The sequence below is a fragment of the Pongo abelii genome, chromosome 2, assembly GCF_028885655.2.
Source record: "Pongo abelii isolate AG06213 chromosome 2, NHGRI_mPonAbe1-v2.0_pri, whole genome shotgun sequence".
Classification (NCBI taxonomy): Eukaryota; Metazoa; Chordata; class Mammalia; order Primates; family Hominidae; genus Pongo; species Pongo abelii.
Genome location: NC_085928.1, coordinates 13906445 through 13928618, shown reverse-complemented (window position 1 = coordinate 13928618; position 22174 = coordinate 13906445). Strand labels below are relative to the sequence as shown.

At 41.6% G+C, this 22174-nt stretch overlaps 1 protein-coding gene across 20 annotated transcripts in view; it reads left to right on the top strand.

The window, feature by feature from the left end:
* KALRN (kalirin RhoGEF kinase) overlaps window positions 1-22174 on the top strand; it is a 687608-nt gene that overhangs the window by 77426 nt on the left and 588008 nt on the right. Inside the window, exon 1 of one of the 20 annotated variants that reach the window (XM_054551363.2) lies at window positions 12666-16176. The exons of 18 other annotated variants lie outside the window; for them this stretch is intronic. In XM_054551363.2, coding sequence (XP_054407338.2) covers window positions 16152-16176 — 25 coding nt within the window. In that variant the 5' untranslated portion in view covers window positions 12666-16151. Of the gene's footprint in view, window positions 1-12665; window positions 16177-16204; window positions 16272-22174 lie in introns of those variants that run through there. One more of the 20 variants, XM_054551367.2, reaches the window with a different exon arrangement.

Sequence of the window (22174 nt, the reverse complement as noted above, 5' to 3'; positions counted from 1 at the left end):
TCATTAGGTATGGAAGGAGGTAGGGAATGTTCTGTACATTACAGGCTGGAAAATCCAGCTCATAGGAAGGTCTTGAGGACTTAAGAGAGCAAGACAGCTCCTTCTGTGTTTGGACAGAATGGGTCTCCTTTGCTTTGGCAAGCTTTCTGAACCTGCATAGATCAGAGTTAACAAACTTGGCATGACCAATCTGATTATGTGGCTTCTCCGCCCCTCACTCTGTTAACCACATCTTGAACACCTGGAATATATAAGATAATGGGAGCCCATAGTACATATATGCGTATACTGTCTATTTGGCCAATTGCAGTCCAGTCTTATCCTTGCAGGGAAGGCTCCAGTTAGCACAAGGAACAAAGGAAGGATTAGGATATTTGCCCCTTGCTACCTTGGTTCCATACTCTGCCCTGGGGGTAGTGGTTCTGGGATAGCCGAGGATAAGACCCAACTGGGCACTCTGCTTGGCTCCTTAGAGATCATATCACTGGTACATTTCTCTTCTCACTAGTCCAGCCACCAAAAGGCAGATAGTCATGTTAATATCTCCTCCAGGAAAATGTATTAATTAGTATATTCTTGACTCATTTAACTAGTGACTAAATACTTTTCTGAGTCTCAGTTTCTTTATTCAGAGAATTAGGATAATATCTATCTGTGGTAGTCATTAGTACCATTCATTAAGTACTTCTAGCTGCCTACATGTTTGGGCACACAATTAGATTGTACTTCGCTACATCTTTGGTCATGTGACCTGCTTTGGCCAATGAAAGGTGAGCAGAAGTCAAGTATTTCATTTCCAAGTGGAAGCTTTAAAAGCCAATATACTGTTTACTTCCTTCCATTGTTTAATTGATTGTAGCTCTGTTGGGATAAATCCTTCATCAGCCTGGGACTGTGAGTGACTATGATAATCACAGCTCTCTGCTGAACCAAGTTGAACATGTAGTATAAGCAAATATTAATCTTATTTTCTGTGAAGTTACTATGATTTGGGGGGTGGTTTGTATCTGTGGCTTACGTAGCCTGCTTGGCTGATAATATACTACCTCATAAGGCTTTGCAGGGGATTACACAAAATGCGTATGTACATGTAGTCAGCACTCAATAATTGGTGGCTACTTTATTCTCACCATGAATATAATTTGGGATGCTTTTGGCTGCAGGTAATTCAACCCAAACTCAAAATGCATAAGCAATAAATGCATTTCTCCTCTTGCCTTCACTTCTCCTCCTGCTTCTCCTTCTCTTGCTTCTCTTAACAAGAAGTTTAGAATTTGGGCAATTAAATTAGAGGCTCAGCATCATCACTAGCTTCTTTCTTATTTAGTCTGCCTAGGTTCATTAGACTTCTTAAATCTATAAAATGTTGTAGTTCATCATTTTGGGAAGATTGTCAGTTATTATCTCTGTTCTTTTTCTTCTTTCCATTTGAGAGCTCAACTGATTGTATGTTGCAATTTCTCATTGTATAGTCTATATTTCTTATTATTTTAGATATTTTATCTCCCTTTGATGCATTCTAGATAATTTCCTCTGACATATCCTCCAGTTTATTCTCTTTTTAGCTGTGTCTAATCTGCAATTAAATGTGTTCACTGACTTCTTAATTTCAATTATTGTATTTTTAGTGCTAAAATCCCTATTTATTTCCCAAATCACCTTTCTTTTAGTTTCCAATTTTATGAAAAATACTTTCAAGCTTATCTTTTGTTTCTTTGAGCATTGAGCATAGTAAGCCTATTTGTTTTATAGTTTTTTGTTTGATAATTCTATTATCTAAAGTCTTTGTGGGTCAATTTTTTTTTCCTGGCTTTATTGAGATAAAATGGACAAATAAAAATGGAATATATTTACCATGTACCACATGATACTTTGATATATATATGACATATATATATCATACTTTGATATATATATCATGTGGTACATGGTAAATATATTCCATTTTTATGTATGTATATATTTCATATATACATGCGCACACACACACACACACACACACACATTGTGAAATGATTACCACAAATGTGGGTCTCCTTCTGTATTCTGCTATTCCTGATGATCCTTCTTCATGGTATACTTTTTCGTTGTGTTTTTTATCTTTGTATCTTGATCACTGGCTTTGAAGCCAAGAATGATAACATTCTTCTGCAATGATTTTTATTTTCTTTTGACAGCCCCTGGGATACCACCAGTCCAGTTCTACCTTAACACAGTGCTTAAGATTCCTTCGACCTAGGTTGCAGGCAACTGGGTTTCAGGTTTGCATTAACAGCTAGTTTATTCTAGGCTACGTTTATCTTGAGGGTGAAGCTTCCCCTCTGAGAGGAAGCCTAGCTTGGAGTGGATGTTGTTTATCAAAGTCTTCTGGGGCAGAGGCCCTGGATGTTGCTTTCTGCTTTCCTACTCCTCCTGGTTGCCAAAAGCACAGCTTAGTTTTGCTACTAAACTAAATACTGTTGTTTCTTGCAGATTGGCAAATGCTCTCAAGGCAAAAGCTTTTTTTGTGTGTTTTGGGCCTTCCTCTTTGGATTTTAAACTTCTCCTAGGTTTCGACCTAGAAATTCTTTATCTTGTTAGCTCTTTAATGCTTTTGAGAAAATAAAAACAAATATAAATGATTGTCCTCAGTAGGAAGGTTGGTCGTAATCACCTAGCCTGCCACTACAAGAAAAGACCATCTTAGAACCCCAATACCTTACATCTTTCCATTCTACCATCCTGATAGACCCAAGATGGCTGCCGTAACTCCATATGTTACATGCAGAACTGATAACAACTGAAAGAGCCTGTTTCTTCATGCATGTATTTAAAAGCAAGAAAACCTTTCCCAGATGTCCTCCAGGAGATGTTTCCTCATGTCTCAAAGGCCATTATTTTGCCACCAGTTCCAAAACAAGTCACTGGAAGGGGATGCAATTTCTGTGATTGGTGTAATGTAATCAGCATTTACCCTGTGGGACTGAAGTTGTCTTTGCGTCCCCTGAAGCACATGGATGCTTGATTTCTGAACAAAATGTGAGTCTGTAAGCAAGGAAGAAGGGGGTTAATGGCCACTGGGTAGGCAACCAACTGTGTCTATCACAGTCTGTGCTCAGGATTAAAGATTAAGAAGCATAGTCATGGTTCTTGTTCTACTTTGAGACCTACGTGCTCTGAATGATGCAAGAAACTACAGAGCCAAACGTAATACAGAAAGGATTCAGAAATATAGGGGGCATGTTCATTGAAAACGCACTTTGTAACTTAAAAACTGGAAAAATTTGGGATACTCTGTGATCAAAATATAATAAATTTATTTAATCAAAAATATTAAAAAGATATATAGCAGGAAGAATGGCTTTATTGGAAATTCACTCCCCAAACTTAAATCACATTACAAATTACTTCTATAAATGCATATTGTACAAAATAGGAATAGATCTGATGCAGTCATGATTCCACTGAATGAGCTGGGTCCTTCCAAGTGCTCCTGGTAGAGGTGAGCTGCAGTTTGCGGAAGAAAGAAAACATCAAGGCTTAAAAATCCTGGCCGGGCATGGTGGCACATGCCTGTAATCTCAGCATTTGGGAGGCTGAGGCAGGCAGATCATTTGAGGTCAGGAGTTCGAGGCCAGACTGGCCAACATGGTGAAACCTTGTCTCTACTAAAAACACAAAAATTAGTCAGGTGCAGTGGTGCACACCTGTAGTCCCAGCTACTTGAGAGGCTGAGGCATGAGGATTGCTTGAACCCGGGAGGTGGAGACTGCAGTGAGCCTAGATCATGCCACTGCACTCTAGCCTGGGCTGCAGAGTGAGACTCTGTCTCACAAAAAAAAAAAAAAAAAAAAAAAAAAAAAAATCCTCCAAAACCTTGGAAACATGAGCATCCTTTCCCTAGCAGGGCTAGAAGGTTTTTCTTGATCTAATATACCTGCCTTTGTTACCTGGGAGCAGGAGACCACAGAAGGTGAGGTATGAAGGTACAAAGATAATCTTTTCCAAGTTCTGGCTTGCTCCCAGAAGTTCAGAAACCAGATCCTCCTGTTTGGACAAGAGGCCTCAGAGAGAGATAGGAATTTATCCTGCCTGTCCCCAACGGCACCACCGGAGTATCTGATGAGCAGAGGTCTAATTCCTGAACACTAGCCTTCCACAGGTTTGGGGTCCATCTTTCCTCCTTCTGTTTTCCATATCCTATACCTATGGCTTGATCTCATCTTAGAAGTCCCCCTTCCTAGTTTGTCGTTTGCCACAGGTTGCTAGCTCTTGAAAGTCCCTCAAAGAAGATACCCAAAGGAAGTGTGCCAAGCAGGTTTAAAGTAGGCATGGGGTGATATTTTTGGTTATGAGCAGCTGAGTACAGCTGGGTTTTGGGGGAGGGTGGGGACAAGTAGGGTAAAAGTGAATTGAAAGTGTATCTACATGTACTTGTAGATATATTTTCATGTATTACATGTCTCCTTTGATTACCTCCATGCCGTTTCATTCTTCAATCCCACCAGTTAAAGCTATTGATTTATGTACCAGACTCCTTTAAAAAAAACAAAGGAAAAAAGTTAATAAATTCGGATGTGTCAAGCCCAGTGACGAGGTTTGTTTAGCTGATTGGCTTGCTTTTCAGGCAGTATGCTGAGTAGTTAAGTGGGAGGAGACTTTGAAATAAAAAAGGCCTGGTTTAGCTCGTGGCTCCACCACTTACTATTGTGTGACACTGGGCATGTCACAGCCTCTCTAGGCCTTGGTTTCCTCATCTGTAAGATGCCAATAATATCCTATGTTTATCTTATAGTGTTATTGTAGGATTAGGTGATGTTACGCATGTTAGAGGCTCAATAAGTGTTAGTTATTAATTCTTAACCTGTTAACTATTAAATCTAACTTTTGGATGAGATGGGGATGGTGGAGTGGTTATAAGGTGCTCTGGGGACTGAAGGCTTGGGAAGGCAGGTTTTGAAAGGGTACGGAGATAGAATATGCATGTGAGGATCTGGGCTTTGAAAGAGGATAATCAAAAGTTGAATTGGAAGAGAGTCGACAACTAACTTCCATTTCTCTTGAAGTGTGGCCCAAGGCCCTGGGGGAAACTTCAGCTTCAGGCTGTACCTGTGTACCTGCTTGTGAGTGGGATATGTTTCCTGCAGGAGTGAAGCCATTGGTAGTTTCTTTTAAGGCCCCGCCTCCTCACCTTGAGACTACTGGCCAGGTGGCTGAGCTGGGCTGCCTCAGAGGGGGCAGGTGCCCTGCTATCTCCTGCTGGCTCAGCCTGCGAGGCTCAAGGTACATCCTGCCTCACTGGAGTTCCTTCTCCTAAGATTAAGGGCTTGAGTGGCCCAGCCCAGAATAATAAATACATGAATTGGCAGGCATTAGAAGGCTTCACCATCGATAAATCATCATATTCTGGGCAGTATCTGCTGAAACCCGTTCTTATCAACCACTTCAAGAGAGAAGGATCCCAGGGCCATGGTGAATATCTGTCTCAACCCAGAGAGGAAGGAGCTGAGGCAGCAGGGTCTTTGGTAGTGCTGGAAGAGTAGAGAGTAGGCCCTGGGTAGAAATATTTTTAAAAGGAGAAAGGTAAGAGAAAGGGTTAAAAGGCAGCCTTTTGTCACCATCTCAGGCAGCTGGATGAGGGACCAGGCTTGAGGGAGCAGGTTGGAAGAACAGTTATGTCAGAGGTAGAAGTGTAGCTTCAGTCTTCAAAGTGGCCATTATCAGCATTTGGATATGTTCTGGCCATTTCATCAGAGAGGCAAGCACCCCTTGGTACCTGTTTGTTTGTATGATGGATTTGGATGGGAGGAAGGGAGAAATGGGATTTGGGGATACCATGAGCTCTTTTTCCCAGGGGTTCTTCTTTAGCCAATGCCGTGTTCTCATGTCTGAGCCCTGAGGAGAGGAACCCTGTGCAAAAGTTGAAGGAGCTGTCTGCTGTTTTCATGAGGGCTCTGTGTGACGTATGGGGACAGATGATGCTGATCTTGTGAACACAGTTGGGAAGATGGACTTAGCTTCCATCAGGGCTTGATCCTGGCATAGTGAAGACTCCGGGAACTCAGGCTACTTGGCACTTGGAATATTGGGGATTTAAGAACCCTGGAGCCAGCACTCTGGATCCGATGCTGGTGTCCTCACAGAGAGCACCCCAGGCATCCTGCAGCAACAGTGGGCAGCCAGAGCAGCAGAGGAAGGACATGGCAGGTACAGCTGACAATGCCTTGTGAGCAGGAATGAGTATGGGGAGATGTGAGTGGGGCTCCTGGACATAATGAGATGAAACTTTTCAGGGGCTGAGGTGCAACATGAGGAAGAAGATCAGGCCAAAGCCAGTGGAATTTGAATTGCCTGTGTTAATGGGGACATCTTGTCTGGGGAAGGCTAGGAAACTCAAGTCACAGAAGAAACTTCCTGTCAGTGAGCTAGTATTCCCCAATTTAACAAATATGTATTGAATGCCTACCCTGTGCAGGCACTATTATGAGTGTGAACAAGACAGGAAGAATCTTTGTCTTCATGAGAATGACAATGAAGGGAAGACATTACCCAGTTAGAAAGTGCCATGGGAGCAGAGAAAAGGAGAAGGAGAATTTCAGCTGTGGACTTGATCTTGAAAGGGCCTTAAAGGATGGGTAAAAGTTGGGCTTGTGGAGATAGAGGAGGCCTAGAGAAGAAGGGAGAATTTGGGAAATAGTCTTTATGTGGTGGATGTGTGTTTATACACATTGTGAATGTTTATGAAGGAGATTAGGAATATTGAGAAAGAAAGCTGGAAAGGTTGGTTGGGTGGGCTTTAGGTCCCATGCTAGGATTTTATTCAGTAGTCTATGGGCAGCCATTGGGAGATTTTGAGCAAGAAAAGTAATTTGATCAATCATTTCCTGCCTTTGGCTGAGGTCACTTAGCAGCGCTGGTGTTAGGCAGGGCTGCAGGCCATGATTGTTTCAATATGTTCTCTTCCTGGCCTTCTCACGGGAGCAGTCGTAATTTTATTTTTACCCACTTCTCTGTTTTGGGCGTGCGTCAGATTAGCAGCTAGCTCTATGCCTCCAGTTGAAAGAGAGCTTCTGTTCAAAGTGCTGTATGGGTGGAGTCTTTCCGCCACTGTCTGAGCTCTGCTGCCCCTCCTGGGTGTTGACCTTGGCTGTAGAGGGTGTGTCCCTTGATTTAAAGCTGTTTGTTCCCCCTTCTTTTTCAGCTTCACCCTGGTACTTCTGAATGACCAGGGTTCCTGCAGGGAGGTCGAGCAAAGGCAGCTTGTGGTTTGGGTGTTAGCTAGGGGCAGCAACTAATAAATGAATGGTCAGTTGTCTTGGGAATGTAGGTCTTTGCTTCAACTAGATTTACTTTCATTTTATCATAATTACCAGAAGCTTCATGAATTTAAATTGGTTTCCTGAAACAGACTCTGGTTCCAGGAACATTTCTCACTGTGGGAGACAGGATTGTCAACAAAAATGGGGATGCATTTTTAAAGATAAGATCTATTTATCAGTGTATGGTCCACAAAGAATCAAATTTGGTGACTTAAAACTTCTGTACTCGAGTGAAGGGTATGGTGCATATTTATCTTACAGTGACAGTGATGTTTTAGAATATCCGTATGGTACTGCTGGCTTAGTTGGCCTGGATGTTATATTCATGAGGCCAAGGCTGCAGCCCAGCTCTCTTCCCTCTGGTGGACAGATATCTTCTCTTTGGTCATGGCTAGAGACTACATCTTCTGTTCCAGCTGGTAGTCTTTTAGTAGCATTTTATTAGTCATGCAAGGGCCAGCAAAAATAGCATAGACAGATAATAAAAATCTAGTCCTTGTACTGGAAAAAGAACTTGGAGAATGTGGCCTGTTGATAATGGTTGTATTATCACTAAGTACTTTTTTTTTTTGATATTGATTAAGTACTTCCTATGTGCCAGGAACTGTCCTAAGTGCTTATCTCAACCTTCAAAATAGTATAGATCCCATTTTACAGATCAGGAAACTGAGGCTGAAATAAGTGACTTGACAGAGTCATTCAGCTTGGATAATGGTATGCATAATTAGGTTCTAACCTAGCTTTTCTTAAGTCTCGTGTCCTTTCCTCTCTTTTATCCGGAAATGATGATGAGAATATATAGTAGTTCCCTCTTATCTGAGGGAGATAGGTTCCAAGATCCCCAGTGGATGCCTGAAACCACAGATAGTACTGAATCCTAAATATACTATGTTTTTTCCCTGTATGTTCATACCTACAATAAAGTGTAATTTATAAATTAGGAACAGTAAGAGATTAACAGCAATAACTAATAATAAATAGGACAATTATAACAATATAATTGAAGTTATGTGACTGTGGTATCGCTCTTTCTCAAAATATCTTATTGTACTGCATCACAGGTAATTGAAACTGTGGAAAATAAAACCATGGATAAGGAGAGACTACTGTACCTATACTGTAGATTCCTGGAGGCAGAGTCAGATGTTGGACTGTTCAGTAACATCTTGGAATCTCCTTTGTCCACCAAAGTGTCTTTGGGTGTGACCTTAGGCCTCTTGCTTTGAAGCAGAGTTACCTCTATCCCATTTGGAGTCCAAATTAACATCTGCTCACCACCAAGTGGATCCCTGGAGATCTTTCTTGCTCTGTCCTCCAGCCCCTAGCCCCTTTTGAATTGGGGAAGTGGCAGATGGAAGATCAAGTGGCAGATGGAAGGTCAGATTTCAGACCTTGCAGGCTTCCTTCTGATCTGCATCAGCTCAGAGGGAGAGAAGGGGGCACTGGCTGGTGTGTGGTCAAGTGTATTTTGTTGACCTGCTGCCCTGAGCTGGGGGTCTATACTAGGAATTTCTTTTATGGAAAAGAAAAACCGTGTTTGTTTTTTTTTTCCCTTGAACATACTGGGGGTGGGGAGAATCAGCAAATTATTTTATATTTAAATAACTAAAATATTTATTAAGGGTCGTCTCTGGAGAAGACAGAATTGGTGTGATTTGAAAGATGCTACAAAAGTGCCTCCTGCTCAGAACCTCTCTGACCCTTGTAGTGCTTTGACACGTTAAACAGTTCATTCATTCCTTTTGGCTAATATCACTCAGCTGATCCTTTTATAGGTGCTAAAATAATGCACTCTTGTGTTAATTTAAGATTCTTCCGGAAGAAGTAGAGGAACATTAAGGCAGTGTGTGTGTCGGGGGAGTGGGGTGGGTGGTGTTTAGAGTGAATGGATGACTCAGACTTGGTGAGAGATATTCTGGGATGGCTTCCTGGAGGAGAGAATTACTTAACATGATGTGGTGGCCAAGAAGGCTGTTGGCACCGTTCTTTCAGAAGCTTCGGATTGAGGCATTCACCAAGTTACTGAACATTAGTTTTTAGTTTCTCAGATAATGGAATTAGCTCTAGTAGTACAAGGTACAAAGCCATTATTAACTTATAAGCCTTTATAATTACTTTTCAGAAGCCCTTTTTGCTTTAGCATTGTAAATCTTTCTCACAGTGCCAGGGATTTAAAAATTTTAGAAATGACATTTAATTAATGTTGAACGTAAAATCTCTTTGGGTTTTAAGCTGTCTTCGGAATCTACTCATTCCCTCCTCCCAGACCCATCTTGCCTCCTCTTAGGGATCATCCAGGAAACCTCCCTGAGGCCTGGCATGGAGGTAGGCAGAGGAGAGTGCCTTCCCTCAGGGCGACTGTCAGACTTTCCAGCCCCCAGAAACATTCCGTGGAGAGGCAGGAGACACTTCCATCTGTGCCTGGGCCATATTTCAGGGAGACTATGTGGTGGGACTCACAGCTGGGGGACAGGACAGAGGGACTACAGATGGCAGATGGCTCTGGCTGCCACTTGGAGGGGGCTGTTCTTGGGGCCGAGGGGGGGTGTGGCTTAGACTATACTCTCTGTGAAGTAAACAGGGAATGCTTTTCTTAGGATCTAGGGAAGTTTTAGCAACTGAGTTAGGATTATGCCATCTCTGTGGGAGAGAGGGTTTCTGCAGGAGACTGCAAAGATATACATGTGAACATTTAAAAAGTACAACTTTCCAGCCCCCAGAAGCATTCTGTGGAGTTGCAGGAGACACTTCCATGCATCCACAGAAGCCCTCTGTCCCTCACATGGGCTCTGGAGATTCCTAAGACTTCTGTGCATCTCTCTATGCGAGTCATGGGACATGTTCCCTTAGGCCACATGTAAATGCCAGGCAGTGAGGCCCAAATAGTCATTGCACTCTAAAAAAAGTAAACATATTTAATTTCTCATATTTTTATAATGATGTCTTACTTGAACATTTATTATATACCAGATTTGTTCCAAACACTGGAAATCCATCTTCTCATTTAATTGTCACAACTCTGGCAGGTGGTTGTCATTCTTTACAGTTTATAAAGCATGTCCACCATCTATCTCACTTGAGTCTTTCAGCAGTATATGTATCCCCATTTTACAAGTAGGACGTGGCCAGATAAGTGACTATCATAAGACTGTATGTCCATGGAGTAGTGACATTGAACTCAGAGCTCTTTGTTCCAACTCCGGTCTCGTTTTCATCATACTGTAATGAGAGCCCAGCCTTCTTCCTTCTCTCAACCCCCACCTTGTTTTACAGAGAGTGTCTCTGGGATTCTGTGGCTGGGAGAGGTGGGAGAGGTAGCTGAGCAGGTAAGCCTTTTACGAATGTGTATAGATTTGAGACCTGCAAGGCGAGAGGCAGCAGGGAGTGGAAGCTGACTGACAGGGCCCTGGGAGATGTGTCAGAGACAGTGCAACTATTGCACAGATGTGGTGCAGGCTCCTCATTAAGAGGGAGCTGGAAAGGAAAAACTCCCACTTCAGAGAAGAATTAGACTGTTCCCAATGTCTTCACATCTGTGAGGGGACTGATGGTACAAAGACTCACTGATAAAGGGACAGAAGTTTTCAGACCCAAGAAGATATTAAAATAAATATTTAATTTGCAACAAATTATGCTGTGAATCATTAAGACAAACATAAATCTCATGAATAAGATTTCTGTTATTTCTCTGAATCTCAGTGAAATATTTATTGAGGAAAATGAAGTCAGCTCATTGCTTTGCATGACTAAATGCCATTGCTGGCTTCCAAGAGCAGCTTCCTCAGGATCTGTCTCAGATCGAAAGGATGGGGGAGGAGGCAGGACTACTTCCAGGCTGTCCCAACATGAGCAGGGATCAGATCATTCAGATCGGGTAGGACTGAAGCATGGCCTAGCATTGTGTCTGGAATAGAAAATGGTGTCTAATTTTTGGTTATTTAAGGTTGATTTTGAAGGTCCTGGGGCACTTTCTAATTTGAGGAGTAGGGAGGATGGCTTCAGGGTAAGTTCTCTGAATTTTCAGATGGCAAACCCTGAGACAGCTTTCAAGTGTGTCTAGAACTTAGAATGCTCTGATTCGGGTTAATGCCTTTGGGGGTGATACACGGATGTCCTGATGCCATTCCTGGGCTGCTGCTTGAGTATGCTTTACCAATGCTAATGGTGTGCTCACACCTTGGGGATTGGGAGAACAACATCAATCCACCTAATCTCACCTAAGGTAGTAGAGGATATTGAGCCATCTCCCCACAGAGGTCAGCCCCAGTTCACTGACTTTCTTAGTTGTGGCTTCTCAGAGCAAAATTGGCTATTCTAGGAGACAGATTTCAAGAGGCTGAAACAAAAGACAGCAGTGTGGGTACATGGGGTGATGAGGATACCCAGGCCTTCCTGGACTGGTTTGGGCTGTAGCCGTTCCCCGACAGGGCAGGTGGCTCTGACTCCTGGGTTCATGGTCCTTTGGCAGGCAGATCCAGTGTGGGTCACATGATGGATGTTTCTATGGGTAGTCTTGCTGTCCAAAGTCAGCCTTGCTGCTCTGATTCCATTCTGGTTTTCTTCTTGCAATCCACAGGTGGTTTAGGTAAATCCCCACAGATGAAATATGACTTTATTCCTGTCTCAGAAACACAGTGCTTTGATCAGAGAGAAAGCTTAGCTAGCATGCTGAGGGGACTGTCACTTAGAACTGACCATATTGTTTTCCTTTGCCTTAGACTTCCCATTTTCTAAATCTAGAGTGCGATTAATAGTATAAATGTAGAATAGGAACTCCCATTTCTAGCAGAATTACTGAATTTAACTAAGTATGTACTGAGAATGAGCCATGTGCCTAGAACTGTGCTGATGCTCTAGAAGATACAGAAATGTGAACAGAAGAATCCCTACTTTTCAAGAAACTTACAATCCAGGTAGGAAAACTAAATATATATGTGTATATATATATATATATATATATATATATATATATATACACATATATATATATTTTCACATAATTAGCTAACTATTCATTCAATGTGTATTTACGCAGCACCTTCTCTTAGCAAAATATAAAAGAATTCAGAAATGCTCCTGTAATCCCAGCACTTTGGGAGGCCAAGGCAGGCAGATCACTTGAGGTCAGGAGTTTGAGACCAGCCTGGCCAACACGGTGAAACCCCATCTCTACTAAAAAAAATACAAAAATTAGCTGGGCCTGGTGGCGCACCCTGCAGTCCCAGCTGCTTGGGAAGCTGAGGCATGAGAATTGCTTGAACCCGAGAGGCAGAGGTTGCAGTGAGCCAAGATCATACCACTGCACTCCAGCCTGGGCAACAGAGTGAGACTCCATCTCAAAAAAAAAAAAAAAAAAAAAAAGAAATCAGAAATGGCTACTTAAAAAGATATGTTAATAATTATTTTGTAAAATGAAGAGTAATGTGAGTTCCAGGAAATGCTATCTGTGAAAGATGCAGGAGTATAAACAGTACTTCTATTAGTAGACTAGAGAATGTAGCCACCAGATAGAGGTTTTGATTGTTTATATTTTCTATCTCCAGAATCTAGCACAGTGTCTGGTATGCAGTAGATGGTCAATAAAGAAATATTGAATGAATAAATTTTTCTAGGCTGGAGTAATCAGAGAAAAGCTACCTCATGGAGGAAGTCAAGCTTCAGTTAGATATTTAAAACATGACAGAAATTGGGTGGCAGTGGAGAGGGCATTTTAAGTTTTTCAGAGGATATCATTGCCATGTCTATAGCACTGTGTTATTTATTTCTCTCTCATATTTGTAAAATATTGCACAAGTCACCCATGAGCACTCAGCTATTTCTTATCTCCTTTATCAGACCATTAGGGAAGGGTTGACTCTGGGGCCCATGGCACCTGGTTGTATGATAAAGTGCAAGAAGTGGTGATTTATTTCTACTTGAAGAAACAATTTTACGGTTTGGGGATGCTTTTGGAGCCCTGTTGAAAGAGGCTGTGGATTGGAATTCTCCATAGGGCCATTAATTATTGAATTTGCTTTGCTGTAAAACAAAGGAGCTGCTTATAGGTGTCAGCTGTTGAAGGTGCAGAGTGACTTAGCCGTATAAGTGCTCCTCCTAATCACAGGCAGACCTGTTAGCAGACACTCAGAAAAAAAGACAGGATACTGTCAGCACATTGCTTCAGGGAAGATGGTCAATTAGTGGCTTCAGATGTCACATAGCATGCTTCTCCTTTTAGTCTCCCAGGTGCTCTCTGTTGGGCAATCAGAGATTTTAGTTATGACTCTAGAAACAAGTCCCAGTGAGAGAATTTTGGGCTTTGCACTTGCCAAATGGTGAGATGAATAGTGCCAGGGAGTTTGGCTGCGGTGGTTGTGATGGAAGTTCTGCAGGTGGTGGTGCTAAAGAGAAAGAGAAAAAATTCCTGGCTGTCATGGAAGATAGTTGCTTTCTGGGCAGTGGAACTGAATATACCAGTGCAGTCTGCGGTGCTGGTGGAGGCTCAATACCACTCTGCTGCTGTGATTGTGTCCTTCATTAGATTCTGAGGTCCTGATCTGCTCTCCTGTCTCATATGTAGGGGTGCACAAAGCCAGGCTGCAGGAGCCTTCTTGATGGGCATTTTTATAATGATATGCATGAAAGCTTGACTTCTGAGTGTATAGGCATTCCTCACTTTATTGCACTTTACTTTATTGCACTTCACAGATATTGCATGTTTTTGAAAATTGAAGTTTTGTAGCAACCCTGCATTGAGCAAGTCTATCAACACTGTTTATCCAACAGCATGTGCTCACTTTGTGTCTCTATGTCACATTTTGGTAATTTTCACAGTATTTCAAACTGTTTCGTTATTATTATATCTATTATGGTTATCTGTGATCAGTGATCTTTGATGTTACTATTATGATTGGGGGCACCACAAACCATGCCCATATAAAACTGCAAACTTAATAATTGTGTGTGTTCTAACTGCTCCACCTACCAGCTGTTTTCTCATCTTTCCCTCTCTTCTCAGGCCTCTTTATTTCCTGAGATGCAATAATATTGAAATTAGGCCAATTGATAATCCTATGGTGGCCTCTAAGTGTTCAAGTGAAAGGAAGAGTCATACATCCCTCACGGTAAATCAAAAGCTAGAAATGATGAAGCTTAGTGAGGAAGGCATGTTAAAAGCCAAGATAGCAGCTGGGCGCAGTGGCTCATGCCTGTAATCCCAGCACTTTGGGAGGCTGAGGTGAGTGGATCACAAGATCAGGAGTTTCAGACCAGCCTGACCAACATGATGAAACCCAATCTCTACAAAAAATACAAAAATTAGCCAGGCGTGGTGGCACGTGCCTCTAATCCAAGGTACTCAAGGGCTGAGGCAGGAGAATCGCTTGAACATGGCAGGCGGAGGTTGCAGTGAGCTGAGATTGCGCCACTGCCCTCCAGCCTGGGCAACAAAGCAAGACTCCATCTCAAACAAACAAACAAAAGCCAAGATAGGCTGAAAGCCTTGTGTCAGACTGTTAGCCAAGTTGTGAATGCAAAGGAAAAATTCTTGAAAGAAATTAAAAGTGCTATTTCAGTGAACACACATATGACAAGAAGGGGAAACAACTTTATCGCTGATATAAAGTTTTAGCAATCTGGATAGAAGATCAAGTCAGCAACAACATTCCTTTAAACCAAAGCCTAATCCACAGCAAAGCACTAATTCTCTTCAATTCTATGAAAGCTGAGAGAGGGGAGGAAGCTGCAGAAGAAAAGTTTGAAGCTAGCAGAGGTTGGTTCATGAGACTGAGGGGAAGAAGCAGTCTTTACAACATAGAAATGCAAGATGAAGTAGCAAGTGCTGATGTAAAAACTGAAGCAAGTTATCTAGAGGATAATTAATGTAGAAGTCTACACCAAACAACAGATTTTCAATGTAGATGAAATAGCCTTCTATTGGAAGAAGCTAGAGAAGAGAAGTCACTGTCTGGCTTGAAAGGACAGCTTGACTCCCTTGTTAGGAGCTAATGTAGCTGGTGACTTTAAGTTGAACCCAGTGCTCATTTACCATTCCCCCAAATCCTGAATCCAACAAAGCCTGGATGACAGTACATCTGTTTACAGCATGGCTTACTGAATATTTTAAGCCCACTGTTGAGACCTACTGCTCAGAAAAAGAGATCCCTTTCAAAATATTACTTGCTCATTGATAATATACCTGGTCACCCAAGAGCTCTGATGGAGATGTACAAGGAGATAAATGTTGCTTTCATGCCTGCTAACACAACATCCTTTCTGTAGTTTATGGATCAAGGACTGATTTTGACTTTCGAGTCTTAATATTTAAGAAGTACATTTCATAAGACTATTGCTGCCATAGATAGTGATTCCTCTGATACATCTAGGCAAAGTAAATTGAAAACCTTCTGAGAAGGATTCATCATTGTAGATGCCTTAAGAACATTTGTGGTTCATGGGAGGAGGTCAAAATATCAACATTAATGGGAGTTTGGAAGAAGTTGATTCCACCCCTCATGGATGACTTTAAAGGGTTCAAGGCTTCAGTGGCAGAAGTAACCACAGATGTGGAAGACATAGCAAGAAAACTAGAATTAGAAGTAGAGCTTGAAGATGTGACTGAATTATTGCAATCTCATGATGAAAATTGAATGGATGAGGAGCTGCTTCTTATGATGAGCAAAGAAAGTGGTTTCTTGAGATGGAATTGACTTCTGGTGAAGATGCTGTGAACATTGTTGAAATGACAAAAGATTTCTGTAAACTTAGTTGATAAAGCAGCAGCTGGTTTTGAGAGGATTCACTCCAGTTTTGAAAGAATTTCTACTGTGGGAAAAATGCTATCACACTGCATCACATGCTGTAGAGAAATCTTTAATGAAAGGAAGAGTCAGTCAATATGGTAAATATCATTGTTGTCTTCTTTTAATAAATTGCCACAGGCACTCCCACCTTCAGCAACCACTATCCTGATTTCTGGCAGCCATCCACATTGAGGTAAGCCCCTCCACCAGTAAAAAGATTATGAATTGCTAAAGATTCAGATGACTGTTAGCATTTTTTAGCAGTGAAATATTTTTAATTAAAATATGTATATTGTTTTTTAGACATAATGCTATTGCACACTTAATAGACTACAACATAGTGTGAACATAACTTTATATGTACTCGGAAAACAAAAAATTAATGTGACTCACTTTATTGTGGTGGTCTGGAACCAAACCCTCAATACCTCTGAGGTATACCTGTATATGGTAATGCGTGGGAGAGGGTTTGTGTTTAACATTGTAGGGACAAGGCATTCAGTGCATTTAAACCAAATCTTGCTGAGCCTACAGAGTGGGGCACAACCCTAGTTCAGAACCTGGAGTATAAGGAAGAGACATGGCCTCTGTACCAGCAACAGAAATAGGATGATTTACAATTTACAAAAGGGTTTCACATGGGTTATCTCATTGGGAATCCACAATAGCCTTCTGAATCAGTAAAGCAAGGATTATCATTGCCCTTTTACAGATGAGGAAACTGAATCTCCAAAAGATGAAGAGATTTGCCCATGACTTCCTAGCAACAAGCCTTGAATCTAGGACCTTGGATTACAAGTTTCCTGCTCTGTTCTTTCATGTTAGTTTCTAATCATGAGAACAGACAACTACACATGAAATGACTCAAAGATACTGATTATCATGATGACAGGAGAGTTTGAAGGGAAGGAGGAAGCCCAAGGTCAGAGACAGTGTAGTGAATGAGCAAGCCTCCAGGAGCTGGTGACCTTGGCAGTCATGCAGATGAGAGGAAGCTGTGATGTGGTGGGTGGAGGGCTCTGGTGCCGTGCCTGGCAGTGCAGGCAGGCACTGTCATCCAGGCCCACTCTTCCTTATTCCTGGACATTTGAGGGAGTCTGAGGGAGGTCCAGAGGAAACGCAAACACCTCATTTTAACTTACAGTATAATCCCCCTTCCTAGAAATGCTTTCAACACAGCGGCCCACAAAAAGCAAAATGACTTGGAGTCAATTTCTTCTACTCCTTGCCTTTGATTCCCCTGTGAGCAGCAGGGAAATACTTAGGAGGAGTAAAGAGGCGTTGTTGAGAGCCTGGATGACTCAGAGTTAGGCCATCAGATGCTCTGCTTAATTAGGAGTGGGCTGTCCTGATTAGGTGTTTCTGCTTTGAGCAGGAGTGGTTCCATGAGTTAGAGGCTGCGTCTTGGTTTGTGTCCTGACTCTGAGGCAGGTTTCGAGGAAAAGGAGGTGACTCTACCACCTCGTACCCCCAAATCTCGACAGCTTACCTACTAACATTCTCTTCTGACTCTAGGTTGTCTTTTAGCAACATCTATTTTGCCTTCATCGTTTGCCTTGATATACAAAATGTTGAATAGGAGAGAATCATGGTTTTGTGAATGTCTGGCCAAGAATTGGGAGAGATTTCCTTGCTTTTACCAGTCCTCAACTTAATGATTCTGTTTTTTTCTCTCTATTTAAAAAAAATTAATCATGAGTGAAATTTTCCAAACTTAAAAAGATATATATCAATCAGAAGGATTTTTCAGTAGGATTCCTTTATTTTTTTCTCAATGTTATGTTAAGAAATACCTGTAACCCAATATTACCTCAACTGTTTTCTCAGTCATTGTTGGTCAGATTTTTTTCTTTCAATCATTGAAATTTTTGCAAAGTCTGAGCAAATATTTGAGGCTCCTTCCTGCTGCCCACCACTCCTGCACCTTGAGAGGTGGAAAATGGAGGTTTGTGTGTGGTCTCAGGACATCCCCTGGCCACTCTTCTCCTTCAGGGTGATTTGCCTCCATGTTTTAAATCCAAGATGGTGGACATAGATGACATCCAATTATAACTTCTTTCTGATTTGGGGCACAAGGCCAGATTCTCCTAAGAGAATTTACACAGTCACAAGTTTGGAAGAATTTCTCATGATGTAACCAAGATGTAAAGGCTGTTTCCTTGCTATAACTCATGTACAGTTTCCTGTGAAAATGGAATGGTCCAAGCTCTGCTGTACCATGCTGTCCAAGTGACAGTTTCATCTACTCCATATGTTCACAGATGAGGGAATCATTGTCACATGGCAAATGGCCAAGAAAGCCCCTAGCCCACTTCTGTGGCTTGTCCAAGAGTGCCTGGCACATTCCACCCCTCAATTATTCCCATTAATTGTGAGCAGATGGGCACAGTACTCTAAGTCATAGTAAAGTGACTTGTATCTGGCCATTATCCAAGTGAAATGAAAGAAGGTGCTGTTGTCTATCTGGCTCAACTACAATATGGGATTCATAAAATAATGACCCCTGGTTCGATAATGACAGGAGCCCCAGGCTGCCAGACTGGGTACTTCTGTGGCAAGGCAGCTCAGAGAGCACCCTTCATAAGTTTCAAATTGGTTGCAGATTTGTGGGCGAGACTTGCCTTGTTATTGGCTTCCTTTAATTTGCAACTCTATTGCCTCTCCGTATTGCCTCAACTTGTTAAATATCTGATAAGATTTTCCTATTTAAATTTGATTCAGGTTAGGATTACCTACCAGTTTAGGAAGGCTCCAATTTATTCTAAATAGATGTTTCTGAGACTAATATCTCTGGACCTTAAAGTGTCCCTGAGACCAATTATACTGTCAGAGTGATTTTTTTCTAATCTTCCTCCCCTTACTGAGGTTTCTGGACCCTACACTCCAATATGTACCTGTGTTCCTAAACTAGGCTAATTTACCATTCTCTGTTACCCCCTTCTCAATCTGATCCCAAACTTCCCTCTTTCAGGAAGTCTGCTTTACTTGATATTACCCACTTTTAACCACAGAGTTCTAGATTAGTAGAAACTTAGTTATGAATGAGATCTTAGAGTCCATTTAGTCTAACTTTCCACTTGAGGCAGAAATTGCCTGTAGATGATCTCTGAGTGATGGTGATTCATATCTTCAGTGACAAAGTGCTCATGATTCCATGAGACAGCTAATTTTATTGTTGGGCAGATCTAATTGTTAGTAAATTATTTTGTGTAATTGAAATCTGACTTTGTCTAATTTAGGCGTGTTGATCTTAGTTCAACCCTCTAGAGTAATGCAAAGCCATACAATTTCATTTCTACTTGAAGTCCTTCAGCTAATTGAGACAGCAGTTATTACTATCACACAGTCTTTTTGGCAGTGTGTTATACTTTTTGGTTGATCCATGTCTCCTTATTTTTTTTATTTCTCTTATGCTTCATTTACTTTATTATGCTTATTCCACAGTTTTAGAGGCTAAATCTCTTCATTATTTTGTGTCCCTTAAGAATTTATGTCCTTGATGTGTAGAATATGTTTTAAGTTACTCAGTTTTTGCCTTTCTTCAATCATGTCTTCCCTCAATATTTATTAAGTACTTTTATTTGTGGCAGGTGTATGGTAGGTGCTAGCAATGACTAAGGCCAGCTCCCCACCCTCAAGAAGCACTTACTCATGTGTCACACTAATTTTCTCGTTATTAATTATTACTATGGTCACGTTTATCAGTGGAATAAGATCAGTTTATGAACAAAGGAAACCAGAAGACTGGGATGTTGAGACATAGATGCTTTCAACCAATGTTATGCTTGTTTGTCTGGTGGCCATTCCTCACCCCTCTCTCCACTTGCTACTTTTTGTATATTAAAAGATATTTGGACCTGAAAAAGATGGGTTTTCCATAGAGAGTATTGAGATAGCAAACACAGAAGCCTGAGGTCAAATAAACTTTTGGGCTGAGAATGGAAGTCTTAGCTCTATGTCATTTTACTTGTTGGCAATTCAAAGGTGACAGTTATACTTTTGCCCCATCCAGAGGGCAAATGTTCCCTCTGAGTTGACAATACAGGGAAGCAGGAAAATGGAATGAAAATTTAAACCAAGTAACAAGAAGTAGAAGGTCCTTCATGGTGGAATAAGACTACAGAGCCATGAAAAACCTTGATTTAGGCCCCAAAAGCTATTTGGAGAAGAAGTGAGTTTTCTGCAGGGGAGCATTGTAATCCAAGAACTTCATGCGGGTGGCTGTGGTATGGTGCCAAGGTCTTCCTACTTGCCTCCTTCTCAGATGCTCACTGTGTCCTTTTCAACTGGTCCTGAAGAGTTCTGTGGTCCAGAGTCACCTCATTGGTCTAAACATTGTGTGCTTATTCCCTGTCCCCTCCCCTGTGTTAGCTGCCCTTTTGGCTTGGTTATATCTCTGCACAGGGATAGAAGCAGCTTTCCATCCCAGAAAATCATGGAGTTGTTCTCAGACATTTGCATTTGACATCTAGAGAGCCAAGAAGAAACTATGAATTGTGAAATTGAGGGCATAGAGGCTTACGAGCAAAACTGTGTACAGCCGTATTCAGCATGCTCGTATTTGGGTGTTCCTAAGAAAATTCCTAAAAGTCACAGTCATTGTGCTCAGGCAGCTTTTGTTTGAGGAAGGTCAGCCATACTCAGGAGCATTAGCAGAATGGTGCCCCAGCGTCATGGTGGCATGGAAAGCCACTTAGATAGGCTTGTGCTGTCTATTCACAGATCCCAAAGGTCCCATGTTCTTCCTACTGTTGTCTTTTGCTCTGCTAGAGGGCAGAGCACTCTCTACGTCTGCTTTACTGCTCTGCCTTAAGTCCTGTCTGCGTTAAGGATCAGCTCAATGCCTATCCATAGTGACTCGTACTCCAGTTTGCACCCTGCATTTAGAACAGAGCCCCTTCTCACTTTACCCACTCAACTAGAGACATACTCTTTAAGGGTGGTATGTTTTGTAAGGTCAGGGAATATGTCTTGTCTTAGGCACTGCACTTGGTGGTTAGGTGTGGGATGTGATGCTCTACTTCAATCTCCTGGACAATAGCACCAAGAGGCAAGGGAGAAGGAAGCTCGTGATGGGTGGAGGTTGGATAAAGGATAAGACAGAGCTTGGTCTTCTGTTCTAAAGAAGACCAGAGGTTGTAATAGTCACGTCGCCTTCAATCATCCGTTCACTCTATCACCATGGCCCTATGGGCAGGGCTGTTCTCCCCTCTTCTGTTTTCATTCCCCAGGAAACCTCTTTTAGGACCTACATTCCCCTCTAAAGCCAAGGTCATTAGTGAAGTTTGTTTTAACCTCATTTCGTCTGTGAAAGGGGTTGGATGGGTAAAGACAGAAAAAGAAGGCAGATTACAACATTCCATGTGATGTGTTCTGGAGCCCTGCCCCTTCAAGGAACTTCCAGAATGTCTAGCTCAATAACAGAATATGTGCTTTATAAATGTGTGTTGTTTGATAACTGCTTAACATTTGCCAAGCCACATAAAAGCAAGTGAAATGAATAACAACTCACTTACCTATTTTGGGGGCAATTTTTACCATTCAGGACATAGAAATAGCCTTTCTAGTGGAAAGCCCATGTGACCAGAGCTTATTGACTTATGGTAGTGTATAAATTAAAGTTCCTGATTGGGCCGTCTTTAATATTTTCCAGGACAGAGATTAGAGGGAGGTGCTCTGGGATGCTGATACCTTAGTGGTATCTACCTATGAAGGAGGAGACAGTGAAATCCCTAGATATTTAATATATCTCTGAATATGTTAAATATATATTCAGAGCTCTCTGAACATCTCAGCGTAGTCTGCAATGGTTAGGTGGTTTACTATCTCCAAGAAGTAAAATTATTAGATTTTTTTTAAAAAACTGCTTAAAGACTAACATCAGTTATCTGGAAACATTCATGGGGTACTGTCTTTTCCAGTGATACTTTAAAAATGACTATTTACCAATAATATCAAGTTTTGTTGAGACTATGGAGTTCCTGGAACTTACTTTGCTGGTGGGAGTGTATATTTATACAGCAGTTTAAAGAGAATTTCCATGATATCTATTATGTATACCCCATGAACCCATAATTCTACACCTGGATATACCCA